This window comes from Mugil cephalus, chromosome 11 (assembly GCF_022458985.1).
Source record: "Mugil cephalus isolate CIBA_MC_2020 chromosome 11, CIBA_Mcephalus_1.1, whole genome shotgun sequence".
Classification (NCBI taxonomy): Eukaryota; Metazoa; Chordata; class Actinopteri; order Mugiliformes; family Mugilidae; genus Mugil; species Mugil cephalus.
In genome coordinates, this window is record NC_061780.1 from 24,370,514 (window position 1) to 24,390,315 (window position 19,802).

General features: G+C 41.0%; 1 protein-coding gene across 3 annotated transcripts in view; it reads left to right on the top strand.

Moving 5' to 3' along the window:
* The window catches only part of cdk14 (cyclin-dependent kinase 14), a 197,257-nt gene that overhangs the window by 86,439 nt on the left and 91,016 nt on the right, over positions 1–19,802 (top strand). For all 3 annotated transcript variants that reach the window (XM_047598412.1, XM_047598415.1, XM_047598413.1), the window contains 2 exons: positions 5,790–5,913; positions 18,005–18,125. In XM_047598412.1, coding sequence (XP_047454368.1) covers positions 5,790–5,913; positions 18,005–18,125 — 245 coding nt within the window. The remainder of the gene's footprint in view (positions 1–5,789; positions 5,914–18,004; positions 18,126–19,802) is intronic.

Consider the following 19,802-nt stretch of genomic DNA (forward strand, 5'->3'; position numbering starts at 1 on the left):
GTGAGCTCCTAGATGCTAATGTTCTCAGTGTGACCATTAATCTCTCCTGAGTAGAGATCCGCATACTGTGTGTGGGCGTACGCTGAACGATGACTTGATCCGCTGGACACGGCAGACATCCGGAAATAATAAGACAATCGCTTCTCGTCATCCATCTCCCGCATCTCCCACAATGCTAAGCGTTGACGTGTGCCGCAGTGGGAGAGTACTATGAGGACTTCGCAAAAGTTTGGCACTTGAGTATAAATGGAGAAGTATTAATGACCTGGCCTGAATAAACTTTTTTTCTTGCTCTTGCAGCCCTAAGAGCGAGGACAAATGGAGTGGAACTCAAATGCGTGCTCCATGATCCACAGTTGAAAAATGTACAAAGTATTTGCATAAATTCACAAATAAGACTAATTTCACTCCATATAGATTTTGTAGCTTAAGCAGAGATTCCTCTAAGTCCCAAACAAATTCCGACTTTAAAACTAAGGGTCTGCAGAAGCTGACAAGTGACATTGAAGAAGGTTTTTGTCTGTCTGTGCAGTGGTGCTTCAGTAAACCCATATTTACACAGAGGGGCACTGGACTGCAACACAGCTGCTCATTAAAACACAAGCCAAAGAATATTCTGTGCCTATCTGGAACTTTACAACCCTTTGTGGCCAGTGGCACAGAGCAGGTTAATGCTGCCACTCCAGTCAGCCCATTAAGGACAACGCCATCCTCATGCTTTGTGGATAAGATAAAGGCTCTTTCAGCGCCTGCTAGCAGATGGTAGTGTCTTTTCACTCCATTTAACACTTCTACATTTTATCTCCCCCTCGCTGATTTCACCACTTTTGCTCATTTCAGCAAAACGATGCATTGGGGATTTGTCAGCGAAACCGAACGCTGTTCCAAGTCACATTTCGTTTGATTGCTGGATTTCATGTAAATGTTGGTCTGAGTGTTTGATTGAAACGGTTTGTGCACTCCAACATAGAGAGTTTACACTTCACCGGGCCGATGCGTAGTTTTTTCAGAACTGATCTCAGCAGTAAAAATATACAGTGTCTTTCCTGCGTAATGCCCCAAATTACCTGTTAATACTTGACAAGGGTTTGTTGTGAGTGCAGATTGTGACGGTTATTTCTGAGATTTCTGGGTGAAGTTGGAATAAGTGCAATGTGGTCAGTGTCGACATCACTGCTGTACCATGATGTTTTTAAGCATTTTAGCATCACCAGTCACTGATCACGTGAAAATGAAGCCCACACTGCAGTCACAGTGAACCAGCGAGAAAGCATAACCTCCCCAAAATAGAATCCACTCATTATTTGTGCACCTGGACTTTCCTTGACTTGAAGATGGCCTATGATTCTCTGGTTGAGGTAGTCCTCAATTTTTGTCAAGCCAAAATGCACTACATTAGGGGTCGGGACATTTGACTGTCATTTTATCATCATTTATATCTCCACGGATGTCCTGTTCAAGTTTCTTCACCACTCAATCTCATCCCGAACATTTAATATCCTGTATCAGCTCATCTGAACTTAAATGTCCTACTTGTCTTCACCTGTAGATTCCAAAGTCTTTTCTTGTCTTCCTTGTATTCTCATAGATGCGTCTGGATTCAGTCCTATAAATATTTCCGTCAAAGTTAATGTAGTGTGGAGAGGATAGCTTATACCGTGGCTCCAGAAATGTTCTGGGCATCCAACGCCACAAACTCCTTAACCCTCTCTAGAATATTACCATCTTTTCTTACGTCCCTAATTGTCACCTGGTACATAATTGGAGTGGGTAGTTTTGTTGCACATTCTACCTAAGGGGACCACAGCCACCGCTGTCTTGCTTGATACATTATCCAGAACTGCTATCATATCTACAGACTCTCCATCTTGTTTTAAAATCTTACTTTTCTTCTTCAAATAGTTATAACAAGAGGACGCAAATCATAAAAATCAATATTTGTTTCTGGTAAAGCTTTCAGGGACTGCTCAAAGCTTTGATCACAAGCAAATAGTTATTCCCTTAAATGCACAAGAGTGTGACCAAACTACCTGACTTGTAATCAGCAGCTATTTTGTACCATCCAGTGTCTAATAATTTGCAGAGTAGTTATCCCTTATTTTAATAATTGCATGCTACTCTGTCTGTCAGTGCTTTTGTGTTGCTGCTCGTGGGGGTTACACTTGTTATGTTTTGTCCCGAATCAGTCAGTCTTCAGGCCTTAGCAGAAATCGAGCAGATCTCGATGCTTGTTAGCTCAGCCTGTTCCATAAGAACACGACATTAAGACGCCGTATCTTTCTTTCCCTCTTGAGTTCTGATCTGCTTTTCTTTGTTATGGTCCTGGTGAACGCATGAAGCTATAACCCCAGTGCACCACTGTCACTTTGATGCATTGCCTCACAGATTGCTTGGCGCTGAACATCAGACAAAGCAGACACTCCACAACATTCTGATGGATAATAAAGAGGCGATACTATCCGTACAGCTTTTTTTTTTCTTCATAATGCTTATCATGATAGCGAGTTCTGCTAGCCGTGGGTATGAAGCCAATAAGTATTTCATCATTAGATAAAATGACAGTGTGTTTATTGTACTGTTGATGGATTATTGTTCATGCAGTAGGATCACTCCCCAGGAGATAGATTATGTTAATGTGTGATCCAACTACGCTCCTGCCATTAGGAACTAATAATGCATGATTAAACAGAGACTCTCAACACATGCACACATGAACTGGGGGGTTTGTCTCTTCAATGGAAGAATTAGACTGATCTACAGACTGTCTGCAAGAGACAGCAATCGCTTTTTGATGTTTTTTTCTGATAGTCCTTCTTCCTTGTACATCAGTCACTGCTATGTTCCTCTCAATGCATTTACCCAGATGGACACCTCACAGTCATTTATCATAGCTGGGTGCACTTATTCAATGTGTCAACAAGGGAAACGTCCAACCAACGAGTCTGTTTGACTTGGTACCATTTTGAACTCTCTTTTCATTTGGCCAATTACTAACAGGTTCTCTGTAATTTAACTGGAAAATTGATAGAAGCATTTTATTTTTACTGTCAAAATTGGCGCTGTGTGAATAACCTCCTCCGGCTGCCCTCAGTGCACTTTCCCTCCAGTATTAGAATGCAAATGGAACTAAGCCGTTTTCAGCCGAAAAAGAGGGAAGAAAAAAAAAAGGACTCCTTTTAAGGGTTTGATGTGCGAATTGAATCGCTGACTGAAGAGAATAAAAGGGCGATTTTTCTTTCTTTTTATTACCGTGCAGTTGCGCTCCTAACAGGGCCGAAAGGCTTTTCAGAAGTGAGTTTGATATACATGAGTAAACACACATTTCCCATGCAAATTTCTGTGTCGTGGTTCATCTCTCACCCGCCGACGGGAAGGAATAGTGGGCCGTTGACCTCGACGACTCCAGATGCCAGACAGGACCCCGTCCCTGATTGGACTCCATGGTGCTTCAGTCAGCTTAATTGGCTGAGACTATAGTATCATGGAGAGTAGAGAAATGAGTGGGGGGTGTGTGCGGCAGAATTGGAATGAAATGGAGAGGCTGATCGTGCTCACCTCATTATTTGTTGATTGACATGTCTGCAGGGGGAGGAAAGAGGGGAGGCGATGAGCTGCCAGATCTCAGAAGCAAAACAAGACAACTTTAATGTAGCTTTGACTTTGGGCACATTTTCAGATTTTGTTTATTAATGTTGAAAAGCTCGTTCTGACTTAATGCAGCAAGCATATATTTAAAACTGAATTCATTTATGTGAAGATATTCTGGGTTTATGAGCCCTGAAGACATGTGGAGGAGCTCAGCCACATTTAATTAAATTTAAATTAATTTAAATCTTCAGTCATATGACATGTCAGCAAAAGTGCATTCATGCAGTTACTTTTTTGTTGTGTTTTGAAAATTAGTTTTGGTCTGCACCTTTTCCAGGAGGAACGCAGATACATGCAGGTTTATCAGTTGTCTACTGTTCTTTCTTTCAGGAGAAAGACATTTTTTTTTGAGTTTCATCTGGGTTGCAGCTTGGTTTTCTCACTTGCCACACTTGTTGCGTCACGAGTGGCGCGGTGGGACCACAGCGCAGGACACAAGGGGAGGCAGGAGCAGGGAACAAAAGACGTTTAATGAAGAGTTACGAATCGGGAACAGAATGTGCTGCAGAGTAGGCAGGGTATCCACAAACACAAATCCTAAGACCACAAAAGGAGAAACCAATCAAACAATCAAAGGGGTAGAAAGCAGGACAAGAAATGCCCATGAAGAAGCTTTCAAAGATTAAAACAGGAACATAAACAGGGTTTCAGAAACCATTCAAAAGTCCAGATCATGGCAAAACTAGTCTCTCAACATTTGGGTTGTGGAGCTGCTTTTTTTTGTGCCAGAGCTCATTGAGCTCATTCAGCACTGCATCTGCACAGTTGACCTCAGTCAGCCTTCAGTGACTGCTGCACCTACAGCGCTTGTCCCTTCAGCAGTCTAGTCTGTTCACCCTCAGCATTTCTTAGCACTGCTGCAGACTTTCCTCCACAACCAAGGACACAGTTGTCGTCTGGACAATACATCTGCTTTTACCTACTCATCACTGTATTACTTCAACCTGAGTAATCTGTTGTTGTTGTTTTTTTGTTTGTTTCTCAAGTGCAGTATCCACACCCATGTCATCTTTGGTGCGATACTTGTTTTTAAGGAGAAACCCATGGAGTTTGTCATTATTCATGATATTTATTGTTTATTGTGTTATTCTCTATATAATATTTTTCAGTGGATGGTAATTTAGTGTACTGTAATTTAGTTGCTTTATTCTTTGTGATTCTATGATATGTGTGAGGAAAATATTGAATACTCTAATCCTTTCATGATGCCTTCACATTTCCTACAGTGATACAACATTTTTATTAGCACATGAAAGGGCACAACTTCCTAACCACAAGCTTACTATAGCTACTACAATGGACAGTAGACGCTGAGATGCATTCTTTTTTTCTTCTTTTTTAACATCACAGCGATAGCCTGATGTAGCTGCATGCTAGGAACCACTGAGGTGGGAGACTAGAATCAATTGTTAATTTGCATTAAAGTCAATTCAGCAAAAATCCAATATTCCATGCAACAGAACAGCAGCTTTCATGTGTCTGGGTGTGCAGACAGGCCCTAAAAACCCAGTGTTTGCTGAGATGTCCCTCCTGAGTCTAATATTTTCTTTTGGAACTTCCTACCTCCTGTCCTACTGTGGGCCGTCCTCTCGTGCTCTGTGCTGCCGTCCATTTGCCAACCTTCACACCAAATGAAACGGAGGCAGCAGCAGCCCCGCCCAGCTCCATATGTTTGCTGTAATTCCTGTCTGTCACATCTCTGCACGTTTCCGCTTTTCTTTTTTGATTAAAGCTTCACACCAAGCAACACTGATAAAATATACTGTTAACCAAAATGCATGTACTTCACTCTGACCAGTCATCAGTTAGTAGTAATTGTAATCGAAGTAAACATGGCTTTATATTGATTTTTGTGTGTGTGCCTTTTAGATGAAGGTGAGCTATTTTTTTAAATAGCATGTGGACTTCATGCCACCTTAATGATGAATAGGTTTTTCCACACCTCTTTGCACTTGACACTCGCTCAGTTTAATGTACCACAGCAGAGAGATGTAGATTCAGGCAGAGAGGAATGGATGAAGGATAGGGTAGTTATTAAAGTATGATGGAAAAATGGACTCTCCCCATCCAGTGTTTGTACGTAGCTACATGGCAGCTTTACCTCCCTTTTGTTCACTTTCTGTTGTTCTGTTATTTTTCAGCTCTTCCTGTTCCAGTTGCTGAGGGGCCTGTCCTACATCCACCAGAGGTACATTCTTCACCGCGACCTGAAGCCGCAAAACCTGCTCATCAGCGACACCGGAGAGCTGAAACTTGCTGACTTTGGTGAGTAGTTTGGTCACAGATTTTATTTTTTGTTTCGTCGATGTGTCAGATATGCTTCGACCAGGCACAACATTATCACCGCTGACAGGACAAGTAAGTAACATCGACCATCTTGTAACAATCTAATGTTCTGTTGGGAAACCTGGCATTCCTGTGGATGTTACTTACACATGTACCCCCCACCTAGACCAGACCAGGAACCCTTGTGATGATGCTCAGAGAACCAATGCATCATTTCTCATGTATTGCACGAAGGGTGATGATGCAGAAAAAAATCTTGTGATAGGTATACCAATCGTATACCAAATGGGCGGCCATTGGTCTGACAGACATCTAAGAGTCAGTCAGATGGGTTAACAGGAACATAAGGATCTCATACAGACTACGCTTGACAAAAAAGCTGCAACGATTATATTTCATTTCTTCAATAACAAATATTACTGTTCCACGAGCCACTATGTAAAGTAGAAAAGAACGTTTTCAGTGCCACTGTGTGGAACCATAAAGGGAGCACTGTCTGCTTTTTTTTTTTTTTTTTTTTTTTTTTGGCTTGTTGTGAAAGACATCAAGCTAGACAGATTATGTTGGAACCAATGTGTAGTCTGCTTGACTCTGTCACTTTGGCCCCAGCACTGAGGTGGCTTTAGCTGCTCCGTTGATCCATCCATCTGTCCAAGGATTTGGCCAAGACTCTGATGTCTTGACAAGTAGTTGACCAGTTGACCAGTCCTCTTCCCGATCTTTCAGTTAATGCCAAAAACACATTTTTTATGAAAGACATATTTAAATTAAAGAGTAGATTCCCCATGAATGGTATTGACCATAATTGATTGATGTATTCGCTCGGGGCTTGGTAAGTGTGTGTGTTTTTCTGAAGTGGCACCATATGGCTTGGACCCATGCTCGGTAAACACTGCCTACATGGCCCGTCTGGCACCTTTGGGGGGGGGCACATAAACTGACAGTCAAGTGCTGTATATGCTCCATGTAGTGTCTTTAGTCCAGCAACCCCATTCTGTCCACCCTTGTCTCCTAACACCTCCAAAGCCCCTCCTCTACCCTTCCGTCCTCTCCATCCCTCTGCCCCAACAGATGGGTGGAGAGGAAGGGTGGCAGCTTCATCAATAATGCAAACCTCATATTAGTGCAGAAATATTACTGTGGGGGGAAAATGAGAAGAAGGAAAAAAGGAATAATGAACAAAATACCAAATGAGCAAAAAATGAAAATCCCTGCCCTATTAGTTTGTTGCTGAGGCTGGATCTCATCAACAAACATGCTCAAAAAAAAAAAAGGAAAAATAGAATCAGCCTTTGCCTGAGGGATGCCAGATGAGGAAGGTGCAAGCAGTTCAAGTCTGTGTTTGTGCATATCTGTGTGACTTTGTGTGGCCGCCAGGGCTCCCCATGGTCCCCGGCCTTGGCAGCAGGAATACTAACGGCCGACAGCTGAGGCCCATGGCTCTGGTCGGGATAAACGAGAATGAAGGCAGTAGTGTCAACAAAGGAGGAGCTGAGAGGTACAATAGGAGGTGGCAGAGCGGTCGGTGGGGAAGAGGCTGGGGAGAGAACGAGATAAAGGATGGATCTGGTGACAGAAAATGTTTAAAGATGTGGGTCAGAGTTGAGCTGGCAAATGTCACGGATAAATAAAACTCTCAAAGCTAGATTTACTTTCTTCCTTTAGTGCTTCAGCAACCATAACTTGTGATACACAAACAATAATTCTTAACATGACTCTATTTGTGGCTCCACACGAGATCCTGTGTGAAAATAAAGGACTTTTTAATATCTCATATCTCATAGGGATAAATTCCAGTTCTATACTGCACTATTTCTCTTTATGCTCCAGTACCAGTTGTACAAGTGATATCTGTATATAGAATTTAAAGAAAGAATAAGTATGTTTTTTTAACTATAACTCCAAGCATAACCTACAATACTCCTTAAAAATAAAGATGAATAGGAAAGACACGACTACAGGTATCAAAACAATCATGTTCTCAACCTTAAATGCATCTTAACTCTAACATGTCTGCAGACAATAGTTGCCTGTTGACTGTGCTTGTGTTATAGGAGATGCAGATTTAAAGGTACAGTTTTATTTGACAGAGCTGAACATGATCTTCTTTAGGGATGTCCCGATTTGTATCGGGAACTTATTTTGTTTGTTAACCCTTTAACACATGGACCTCCAAATGTCTGCATGGACTATTTTGCTTATTTGGACTGTACAGAGGTCACAACATGTCCTGTGTTTAAGTGCTTTACAGTCTTTTTTCTAGAATAGTTGGACCTTTCAATTTCTCTCATATCATAAGAGTCTAATAAATTTCAATTATTACCATATTGACTCCGAGTTACAGCAATGACACCATATCATCTGTAAAGGACAATGTCTCAGCTTTCAGAAACTGTTTTTCAGATGGCACAAACCGTGACATAATCCAAAATGTGCTTTCGCTAATGGGACACAGTAGGTTTCTAAGGGTTAAGTGCTTGGTTCCTGACTCGGATTGGCTGATACGGAATACTGAAAGATTGGTATCGAATCAGGAGACAAAATAACTCAATCTGGACATGTCTAATCTACATTTAATATATGTTATCGTTCCCATATCGATCACCAACATCTAGTAGTAGTTCTTTTAGCAGCGTAAGCAGAATCACAGAGCAATGATTTCTCTTCAACCACTGTAGCCGCAGCCCTGCCCCCCAGCTGGTTGTGGAGTTGATCCAGATGCTTCCCTGCGCTCCACCGTGGGTTTACTCACTTTTTAATGAGCTGCACAAACAACCACCACACGAAGGAGGCTTTGAGGAGCACAACATGTTTCATATCGCGGACACAACTAATTGAGGCCAACTCAAAGCAGTCTGTGGGTGGGATTTGTATTGGTTGTGCAGAGTAGCTGTGTGGAACATAATCGCTTCTTCGTGGCCTGAGCACACAAACATACCAGTTACCATATAAGAAATAAATCTTTATAATCCCACAATTGAGTGGTGTCATTAGAATATAAATTAGAACGTGCTTGAACCCTGATAATGGGATGTCACAATTAGGCAGTTAAAGATTCACCACTGTTTCTTGTTACTTTGTTCTACCATCTGAGAAAGATTTCCTATGCAGGGAAATTATTTGGCTGGCTATTGTGACACTGTATTTTGTTAGCATGGATAAAAAACAAAACAAAACAGTTGCAGAGCTCAGATTTGCTGCCATTAGCTTTACTTTGTGCTCTTGTTGTGCACCAGTGTAGGTCTAACACTTGGTTTCCTGGTTATACTCTTTCATTATAGCAACAGTTTGTGTATCAAATAGATGGAAATATTCAGTTTTTCCACCATGTCTCATTTGCTAACTTGTGTTTCTTTGGTTCTGCCATTTTTCCATGGCATAGTTTATACTTTTGTTTTTTTTCCCACACCACCATTTGCATGATATGCATTTTTATCATGTTTACAAAGAATCCCTTAAATGTGTGAAATGGGGGCACCCCAAGAAGCTTTTTAAAGCTTCTATTTCTTCTTCTATTAGAATCCCTATTATTAGCCAGATATCCTTAACATATAAACAGACATTTGATACCTTTGATTAGTTGGTACAGTCAGTATTCAATACCAGAACTTATATAATCAGTAGGTTAAATATACATTGATAGGAGTTGGCTTTTTAGTGTTTTCTTGAAGATGGAGATGGAATGTGACATTTCTCATCCAGCTCATTCCACATCTGTGCTCCTCTTCACACAATATTGAAGCTAGAGCATCTTAGCCTTTGTTTGTTTCCTAGTGATTTTGTATTTTTCCTGGTGGTCAGAGGCTTCTTCGATTAATCTTGTTGCTATCATCGAATTTACTATGGGCCAATTAAAAACCAGCCGACAGTTTGACCACTGGCCATAATTTTGACACCTTTGGTCTAAACAAGGATAAAAAGTGCAATAAATAAATTCGGTCCATCAGTGCTGTTGCAAATGGAAAGTGTGTTTTGTGAAAGATTAATGAAGAGTTTGATTCAGTTTGACAGCTGGCTAGCAAGATGTTTGTGTGTGTGGATTGTGGGGGGGTCAGGGGAAGTGGGCACAGCCCATTAATCCTTCTGACTGCTTGTGGGAAGGAGAGGTTTCTGTAATGCTTTTACCAATGGGCTGGAGGGAAAACGGGTTGTCGGTTGTGTAGGGAGGGGCCCTGATGATTGCCAGCGTTGGATAGAATAGATCTCTGATGGAAAAGGAAGCTGAGTGCAGATGATGTTGCACCCCTGCTGCTGCTGCTGCTGCTGTCTGTCTGTGTGTCACAATCCTGTTCCGCTGGTAGATTTCAGAGGCCATATCGCTGCTGAACCAAGAGGTGATGCAGTAGGTCAACCCACTCTCCATGGTGTCTCTGGGGAAGGTGGCAGGTTGGAGAGGCCTGTTTTCCAGGGTCTCTGGAGGTGGTTGAGCCACTCCTGGGCTATCTTGGTGATAACTGTGGTGTTAGTGATTGTGGTCAGGTCAGTGGCGAGGTGTATGCTAAAAAATAGTAAGATCCACTTTTCAGTTATGGGTCTCAGTGTTGTGTTATATCTGCAACTCTTACCAAAACAGTGCAATCACTAATACACAAATTAGGATAAGCAGTTACTTTCATTGCAAGTCTCCTATTTAATTTACGCACTTTGCGGAGTCAACCCACTGGCCAAACTGGCTCCTCTGGCAGGCCACTTCTGACAAGCCAAATGCTTTGCATCCCTGGTTTAGAGCGTCACAAATATAATGTGATTGTGTTTTTCATCTCCCTTCATGGAGACCTGTCCTTGCAACACACTTTGTTGTCAGACACAAAAATCACTTAAGCCCTGAGACAATTTTCTCATGACAAGCCACTAATTATAGAGACGAATGTCACAGCAGATGAACATTGTTCATAGCCCACATACTTCAGAGCCTCAGGAGACAGTGAATGTGTCCACAGTTGGGATGAACCTGGCGAAAGACTTGTTGCGTGTGCGCTGAAACACTGAACAACTGGCGTATGCTGTCGGTGTCTACAGCCAAACCGGAGCACAGGCAGCGGTCAGTGCCCAGAAACCTTATCTGAGCTTCATTCACACATGAAATGACCGTCCTGACAGATCAACTCCACGCCCTGTTGTCAGTGTGTGTTTGAATTTGAAAAAACAGTTCCAGTTTGTGGAGCGAATACATGTTTCTGGCCTGCAACACTAGCAAGGCATGACAATGCTTGTTTGTTCATGGTTCAGGGTTTCGACTGATTTGGTTGGTTGCTAGATTGGTTGGTCCACACTTTTAACTAGGGATTACCATGTCCAGAAATTCATCCTATCAAGTCTGTGAATGTTCCCAGTCATCCGGGTTTTAGTACATCCAAAAAACACTGAAGAAAGGAGGGAATAAATATTGCACCTGGCCTCCGAATAACCCAGAAAGTGCTGGAGGAAGTAGGTCATCTATAATTAGGGATCTCTCGATCAAGTTATTTTGCCCTCTGATCCAATATCAGTCTTTTAATATCGATCAGTTGGATCTGATTAAAGTTAATGTAGTGTGGAGAGGGTAGCTCATATCTTGGCTACATAAAATCATTGTTCTCTACTCTGGAATATTTTTCTCCTTGACACTGTCTCCAGGAAGATTTACTCTTCTTTTAAATTCGGGGGTTGCAGTAGGTCAACCCACTCTCCATGGTACCTCTGGGGACAGTACCAGGATGGTGTTTCTGTGCAGCCTTTACCTGAGTATTGGGTGGTTAATAGTTCTGCCTCACGATCAGTTACAACCACCTTGCCAAACATCCGTATTTCATAATTTATGTACAGTCTGACCGACTTCATTTCCCAGAATAAAGTTCTTCCGCACAGCAGACATGTTTAGTCGCATGATTTTGGTTCATCTTCCTCTACTTCACCACTAAAACAGAAGCAGAATCTTCCTAAATTTTTTTTGGTTGTTTTGATGCTACATAACGAAGTGAAAGAAGATGTCTTGATGCTACATGGACGTGGTTTTCTCTTATGGCAAACCTAAAATAAATTAGAAAGATACAGATCTGATTACTTTAAAAATGCCTGGTTTGGTACTGATACTGATGAGGACTTTACTAATTATCATATCTCATTTAAGTGTTGTAAAATGTGAATGTAAAATCTTCTCTTAAGCGGAAATGATGAAATATCGCACCTGCACTGGAATCAACCTACCGACGTAACTCAATCTTAAGAGCCGCTTTTGCATGAAGTAAAACGTTGCAGCAAAGTGCACACTAGCTTAGTTTTTTCCCTGAGTCAGTTGGTGCTGCTATAGGTAGCTAATGTGAACTGATGTGTGTTTATTTTCTGGGGAGTTGGTGTGGCTGTGCTGCGCAGTAACAGCTGCTGGGATAATGATGTGCGAGGAGTGAAGCAATGTGACAATGGAGCTGGAGGAATGTCGCAGGCATCCGGAGCAGACTGTTTGCCTCTCCCCAGTGTACTGTTCCACCCAGCGCCTCGCCACAGCTCCGGGACTGGTGGGCTGTGCGTGTGTGTTTGTGATGCATTGTATGGTTTTGAAGGTTGCAGATGGCCTTTTGAAGTCAGTTGGATAAGTTAATGTTACCAATGTGTGTATTTATCTGTCCAAATGTGAGCGCTAACTGAGTGTAATGTCGTCGTCTACTATCATGCGGAGCTCATTACGGTCCACTTTATGTTGGGAAATGAGCTGGGACGACTGCAGGTGGTGCCTGGTACACACAACTGCACATTAAGAGAGAAAAAAAGAGATTTGGATCTAACGGCAGCGCTTTATTTTTTATTAATGAAACTCTTTTTCAATTTGCACAGCTAACATCTAATGCTGGTGTCTAAAATTCATTTTCACTTTTAGTGCTACTGCAGCTGAATAAGGAATAACCGATACGATAAAATAAACATTAAATAAGAGCAAAAAATTCAAAATCAAATACTGGCGTATGATTGCTAATTTCCACTGCCAAGCAGATAGTATTTACTTAATGTGGTTCCTCATTCATATTTGGTACAGAACATGTGATCTTTGGCATATCAGTACAAACTTGAGGAAGTTGAGGGCTACTTAAGACCCTTTTACGCTCTAAGTCACGACTATGTTGCAGTGGTTAGCTAGAAGCGATCCTGTCAGATTTTCCATCCGTTGTGTTATTGTGGTCATTCTGGTCCTGTGTTAACTGGAGAGTGATGATCGTGCATATTCAGATAAAACAAAAACTTCCACCATCGTTAAAAATAAGCCTACAGAAAATGCTAATTGGGGCTAGCTCTGTATTCATGTGCAACGTTTTGCCTCCAGCTAAGCCCCGCCCACTAAAAAGAAAAATTATTACATTAATAACTTAATGGAGGAAATGCAAATGTTGGAGATTTCGATATTTCCCTCAGACATATTAAAACTTTATACAACTAAGCTACAATTTATGAAGTCAGCATCCTCTTCTATCACCTCCGATAATATCAGCAAACCACGGCCGCTCCCATGGACTTTTCTCGTAAACACAAACCTGCCAGAAGCCCATCTGGTAGCTGTAAATTAAAGTCCAGATCAGGGATGCATTGCTGTAGCAGATTTAAGGTATATGCAAATCTGCTGTCTGAAAATGGGATAATTTTATGCTATCCATGCTGTAAATTTAAACAGCAACAAATATCTTGTTTTGCTCCTTTTGTGTCTGCGAGGCTTCAATCAAAGTTATTTTCCTCTGTGGAATTATCTCGCATGGTATTTGAAGTAGCTGCTGGCAGCGTACAGCGCATCTCCCAATCTGCTGTTGTGGTGGAGGAGGAGGAGAAGCTGATGGAAGCAACAAATTGACTTTAAAATCCAAACGCACTTCAAAAGGTGAAACGGTGGGCTGAATCCTCCGGGGACGGGGTTTATTTTAGTCCTCCCCCTCCTACCTCGGCCTCTCTGTCTTCCTCCTCATTTTCCGGCCCACCTCTTCTCTCGTATATTTGATGACCCCCAGGTATTTGTGTGAGGTAGTGATGTATTATTCACCCGTGTCCTTCACCTGGGCGCTGCGTGGTCAGGATGGCAGGTCAGCTGGAGAACGGCGGCAGATGAAGGTGGCTGAAGGTCTGTGTGTGTGTGTGTGTGTGTGTGTGTGTGTGTGTGTGTGTGTGTGTGTGTGTGTGTGTGTGTGTGTGTGTGTGTGTGTGTGTGTGTGTGTGTGTGTTTGCGAAGGAATTGCCAGGTCAAGCCTGAGAGACCTTTAAAGTTTTGAAGGGGAAGGTTGGGGCTTGATGTCTTCCACCAGGCATTGTGTTAGAGTGCATGGAAACCAGCCACTGGACTGTTTCTGTTTCCTTAGCATAAGGTGTCAGGTTTTAGCCCTAAATTGTGTTGTATTTGCAAACAAAGACATCACAGTGAGCTGGTGCACGTTGTGAATGATTTTTATTGGATTTCTGTACACCATACGCATCCAAACTGCAGCGAGTGAGCACTGTTCTGGTTGCCGAAGTGTCAGTGGGCGGAAAACTGGACGACATTTTGTTAGCGAGGGACCATGTTGGAGGCGTAACAGCTGACTAACTTCTTCGTGCTGATTACACAAGCTTGTTTAGACTGAATTAGCTTTTTTCCACTCATTTGGCCTTTGTGCTTTAGTTTAAGATACTGTTGCCAAAGCTCAGATGTGCAATGTTGTGTTGCTGTTGTGTTATAATTGCACCAAACCTACAGAATATCACACGGCTGAGTATATCTGGAAAAAAATTGCTTCATTCAAACTAGGGATGTCGCGGTAAACTACACTAGTATTCAAAAATGAAATTTTGTGTTATTATTATTGTGTTATTATTATTATAATATTGTGTTAAAATGTTGTGTAAAGGATCCAGTGCTACACAGTGTGCGTTTTACATCTGCCCCTATTTTCCTATGTTCTACTGTTATTTTGAGCGTAATTCATCTACCAAAAGAGTCCTGGATTTTGGCTGTTATTATTCACATTTTTGTTGATATCACGATAATATCGTTATCCTGACTTTTTTTGTCCACCATAAATGTGGAGTAAAAAACTAGCAGTTGTTCATCAAGTGTGTGGAATTACTTCAGTAAAGATGAAGCCCATACTAGCGTGACATTTCAGTCCTGAAATACATCCGCTAACGCTAGCAGAGGAATGCTCCAAATCCTCTCGACAGAAGTTAATTATCAACTTCACCAAATGTCCTGTGGTAACAGAGAGAAGGAGGCTGCACATCAACAATTTGTCGAAGTTATTCGATTTTTAGTTGCAGCAGAGAAAAATCTGACTACACTATATAACCACACGCTGTGGAGTTCTATTAAATACTATTGATGGTGCCGGGTTGCAGCCTGTTTTTATACAGGCTATACATGCTCACATGTAACACTTGAGCTGTCAACCATTACTTTCTTCTTAGTGGCATCATCAGAGACTAGTCGGTGTTGAAAAATCTTGATAACTGCCGCGTACCAATAATCAAGGTTGTGAAGATCACTGAGATTTCTACTGTTTAAGGTTTAAGTATATGGATTGGATTAACCCTGTATGACTTTCTTACACCCCTGCAGATCTAAGCAGTTCATTTTTGCAGACTTTCCACACATGCCTTTGTTGCTACCCTGTACTTGACCGCCCCATGTCACAAACAGGCCGTCCTCCTACCGCTGCACTTTCATTATGTGTAGATGTTGTCTCCTCTTACACCCCCACACCTCCGCCTTTGGCATTCATGAGCACGCAGGATGCCCGCAGTGGAAATGATAGCCTCTCAGTGTGAGTGGCCTGATGCCGTCTATTCTATGTTAGATCGGTGTGTGGAAATTACAGTGCTCCTCCGTGATGAATGCCAGCTGAAACTCCTTTCTCCTGTGGGTGTTCCGACACAAGGAAATGTTAAATACCCCCTTCATCCTCATTTATTCTCCCCTCTGCTCCTCTTCCTCCTTCACATGGGCATGGGGGACCAGCAGCAGGGCAGGAAGTCCTTTTTTTTTTTTTTTTTTACAAAGCTAAATGCTTTAATTAAGCCCTCAGACCACTTGGGATGAGACAAAGAGAGGTAATACCATCAGCCTCATTAAAGCTCACCACATCTGCACTCTGCTCTCTACCATTTGCTGCTACTGCGAGACTACGAGAGGACTGCGTTTGTGTCATTGCAAAGATGAATGTGTGGCATATTAGTAAAACCCCCAGAGAAGCTTTTAAAATTTCTCAATTTTGTGTCTTTCACAAAAGACACACACGTAGCATGAGCGTGGATTAGCCCAATAACGCCCAATTCACTCAATGGAGAAAAAAAAAAAAAAGACATGTCCGTTGGGTTTGTCTGACGGATATTCATGTCACGTGGCTTCGTACTGAATCCTCAAAGGTCTTCCATCATGATTTCCATTTGAAGAGGCAATCTGAGGCTTGCCGCGGTTGAATGTACGGAAGTTGGACTAAAGGCAGGTCTGCCAAGAATTTTTAGGACGATGTCTTTGATGAAGTGTACGGGGGAAAGAGGACTACTGCAACCACACAGAGTTTAAAGCCTTGAAATTATGATCACCTAAGCTTTAAACATCGAGACTGATTATATCAGTGTAGATAAAGGACGAAAAGATCAATTGGATGGATGGACAACATTGAACCTAATATACCAGCACTTGTGCAGATATCGGAATAGTTTCAGCACCTTTCTAAACACCCTGTTACCAGTTCATGGTTTATCCGTCATGTGACTATGTGGCCGTAACAGAGTAACTAATATGTCCATTTTTTTACACACAACCATTGTGCTTGTAAAGTTTAGTGAAGACCTTGAGGGGATTTATTAAAACAGAACACCAGGGTCAAAATTGTCCCACCATAAGGTCCATGCATGATGAATTTATGTGCGCACATTACATAGAAGACATTACCTGCAATTTTTCAACGCATTAATTATTTGATGTCAAACGTTTGTCCTTGAGAGGACAGGACAGGACAGCTCTTTTAGCTTAGTAATTGCAAATTCTAATTTGTCCACTAGGGGTCGCACTGTGGGAACCTCTAAATATCCTTTGGTATAGCCCTAATTTTAGACAAGCTCACAAAAATGTATTTATTTTATATTAATTTGTACCTGAATCAGTTAGGAATTACAGCATTCACATGTTTATAAAGCATTAATTAACACACGTATTAACCATCAGTGTATAAATGTACATTTAAATTGTTTATTAAATGTTCGCTAGTAAATGTAGCCACCTGAGACCCTCTAGGACAAATGGTAATAGAAGATGAGAGAATGAGAACGCACAATGTTGCAAATGCTTTAATATTTAATTCATAAATGACAAAGTGATCCTAAAATAAAGATGTTAAAGAGCCGCACAACATTTGTAACCTCTGCGACTACTAATGTCTAATTAACCCTTTGATTTCCACACTAAGAAACTCAATTAAATATCATTAATATTTAATCTATATTAATAGCGTGCACTGCAAACTGAGTATTTTGACATATCATTATTAAAATGTTCACACGATTGAACAGATTCATACAATATAAATGCTGAAGCTGTGTGATGTATATTTTCGATGCTGTGGTCATCTGTTCAAAAATACAATATCTCAAAAAGTATAAAAGCCACAGCTTAGATTTTTTGTGTATATAATGTGTTCACACATGAGCAAATTTGTGTATCTTACAAATTGAATAATCGAATGGTTAGAACATGGGTACAAAATGAGATATTAAGCATTTTATTATCTAGGGTTAAGGGTTTCATTGTATGAAGTTATTATTAAGTGTTACAGATGTTTTTAAGTCTTTTACCCAGTGTTGACTCTATTGTCATTAACACACATATTCCCATTCATAACTGTTTGTGTTTATTCTTTGTTTTATTTAATCTGTGCATTACTTACTATGATGCTGGTGTTTGTTTTCTCTGGGCTGGACCTTCACATCCCTCACATTCATTGCACATTCTGTACACCACTGTCCGTATAACCAGATGTCTCCCGCTCCTCTCCAGTTTTCCGCTTTGTTTTTTTCCGAAGGTCATTCAATGATAATGTTTACTGAATCCGAGCTGTTGCTGTTTCTCCTCCCCCCTCTCCAGGCCTGGCCAGGGCCAAGTCGGTCCCCAGCCATACATACTCCAACGAGGTGGTGACCCTGTGGTACCGGCCTCCAGATGTCCTGCTGGGATCCACGGACTATTCCACCTGCCTGGACATGTGGTGGGTACTCCTACCCTCTGGCCTGTGTGTCTGTGCGCGTGGATTATCACTGCTTTTTTTCAGGTGTAGCCCCGTTAAGATAGAAGTCTGTCTCCGCTAAAGGGAACAAATCAAGGAGACAAATCAAGAAGCAGACAAAAACCAATTAAAACCCACTTATCTCTGGCTTATCCTAACCTGAGGCTGTGCTCCCTGGGGTGGGCTGCAGATTGGTCCTAAGTTTTGTCTGCTTCAGCTCGGAGGCTGAACGCACATTTATCATTTACTCGGCCCAGATGGATCTGCAGTGTGTGAACAAAACACATCAGATTGAATCGACACAGTAGAGACATCAGCAAAGCCATAATGGCTGAATGATTCGGAGACTTAGAGGCTTCTTTCTTTGTCCGAAATAAGCCTTTAAATTTTGACATTCTGGAGGTCAGCATTTGCAGTATTTTAAATTGTGTTGTTTTCTTAGATTAAATTCAACAGGTACACGATGAAATGCAGTTTGGCATCTCAACAGAAGTACAAAATTGACCCAGTATTAGGGAATAAGCTAATAGATTTCAGGTTGGTTTGACTTATAAACTTAAGTTCAAAAGCTGCTTTAAATACATTAGTAAACTGAGCTTTGGGAAAAATTTCAACTCAGAAAGGTGAGATATATAAACTGCTTAATTAATGACCATTTATAGTTTGAACTGATTGATTCTCTGAGTTGAAATGACTTGTTAAATTATGAATTAAATAAAACTTACTTTCTCTTATGATTGTTTCAACTCACAAACCTCAGTTATACCAGTTATTTAACTTGTGATTTTGTAGCATTTGATCATTTGTGATAATTAATAATTATTAGTCCCTTATTATCAGATCAAGACAAAATTTCAAGCACTATTTTTATGGTGCATTATTATTGATACCACACCAACAGTCATGGTGAGTTCATGAGAGATCCAGTTACCATTGTAAAACTCAGGTTAGGTTGACACATTGAAATTTTAATTTCACTGAACTGGCTGAAGCCCTTAAGTTGGAATACCAAGAATTAATTAAATTACACTGAAATTCCTTAACTCATTATGTTAAGTTGATTTAAGTGATAGAAACAAGCCAGGACAACTTTTTGCATTGTATATAAAAAATGAAATACCAATATATAGATTGGTATTTGCAGCCAAGTCAGGAAGCAAAGTCACCCAATCTGGGAGAGTGGGTTGGTGGCTGAAAAGAAAGTTAAAAACCTGTACTTTTATCATGAAGATACGATGGAGCTTGTTCATTCAGACTTATGGATGTATGGAAAACTATTTTAAATTATATTCAAGATCTTACACGGAGAAGCTAAAATGGAACAAATATAATATGAACTTTCTATCTTCCTAGTTCTTGTCAGTGCTTTCGCTGCAGCATTTTGGAAACTGTCCACTTTCTACATAGATTACTTGCTTTTTCTTTAACAAAGAAACCATGTTTTTGCAGAGCATGCTAACAGCTAGTTAGCTAGCTAATGTTGTCCCATGTTCTAAATCAAAATCAAGACATGAAGAACTGAAATGCACAATAAGGCTAATTACAGAGATACAAGTAAATTAATGATGCTGTCTGAAAAATAACAGGTCACAAGTTGTTTTCAGTCTAAAATGTTTTGGTCTCTGAGACGCAATCTTATTTATCTTTACTTTCTGCCCC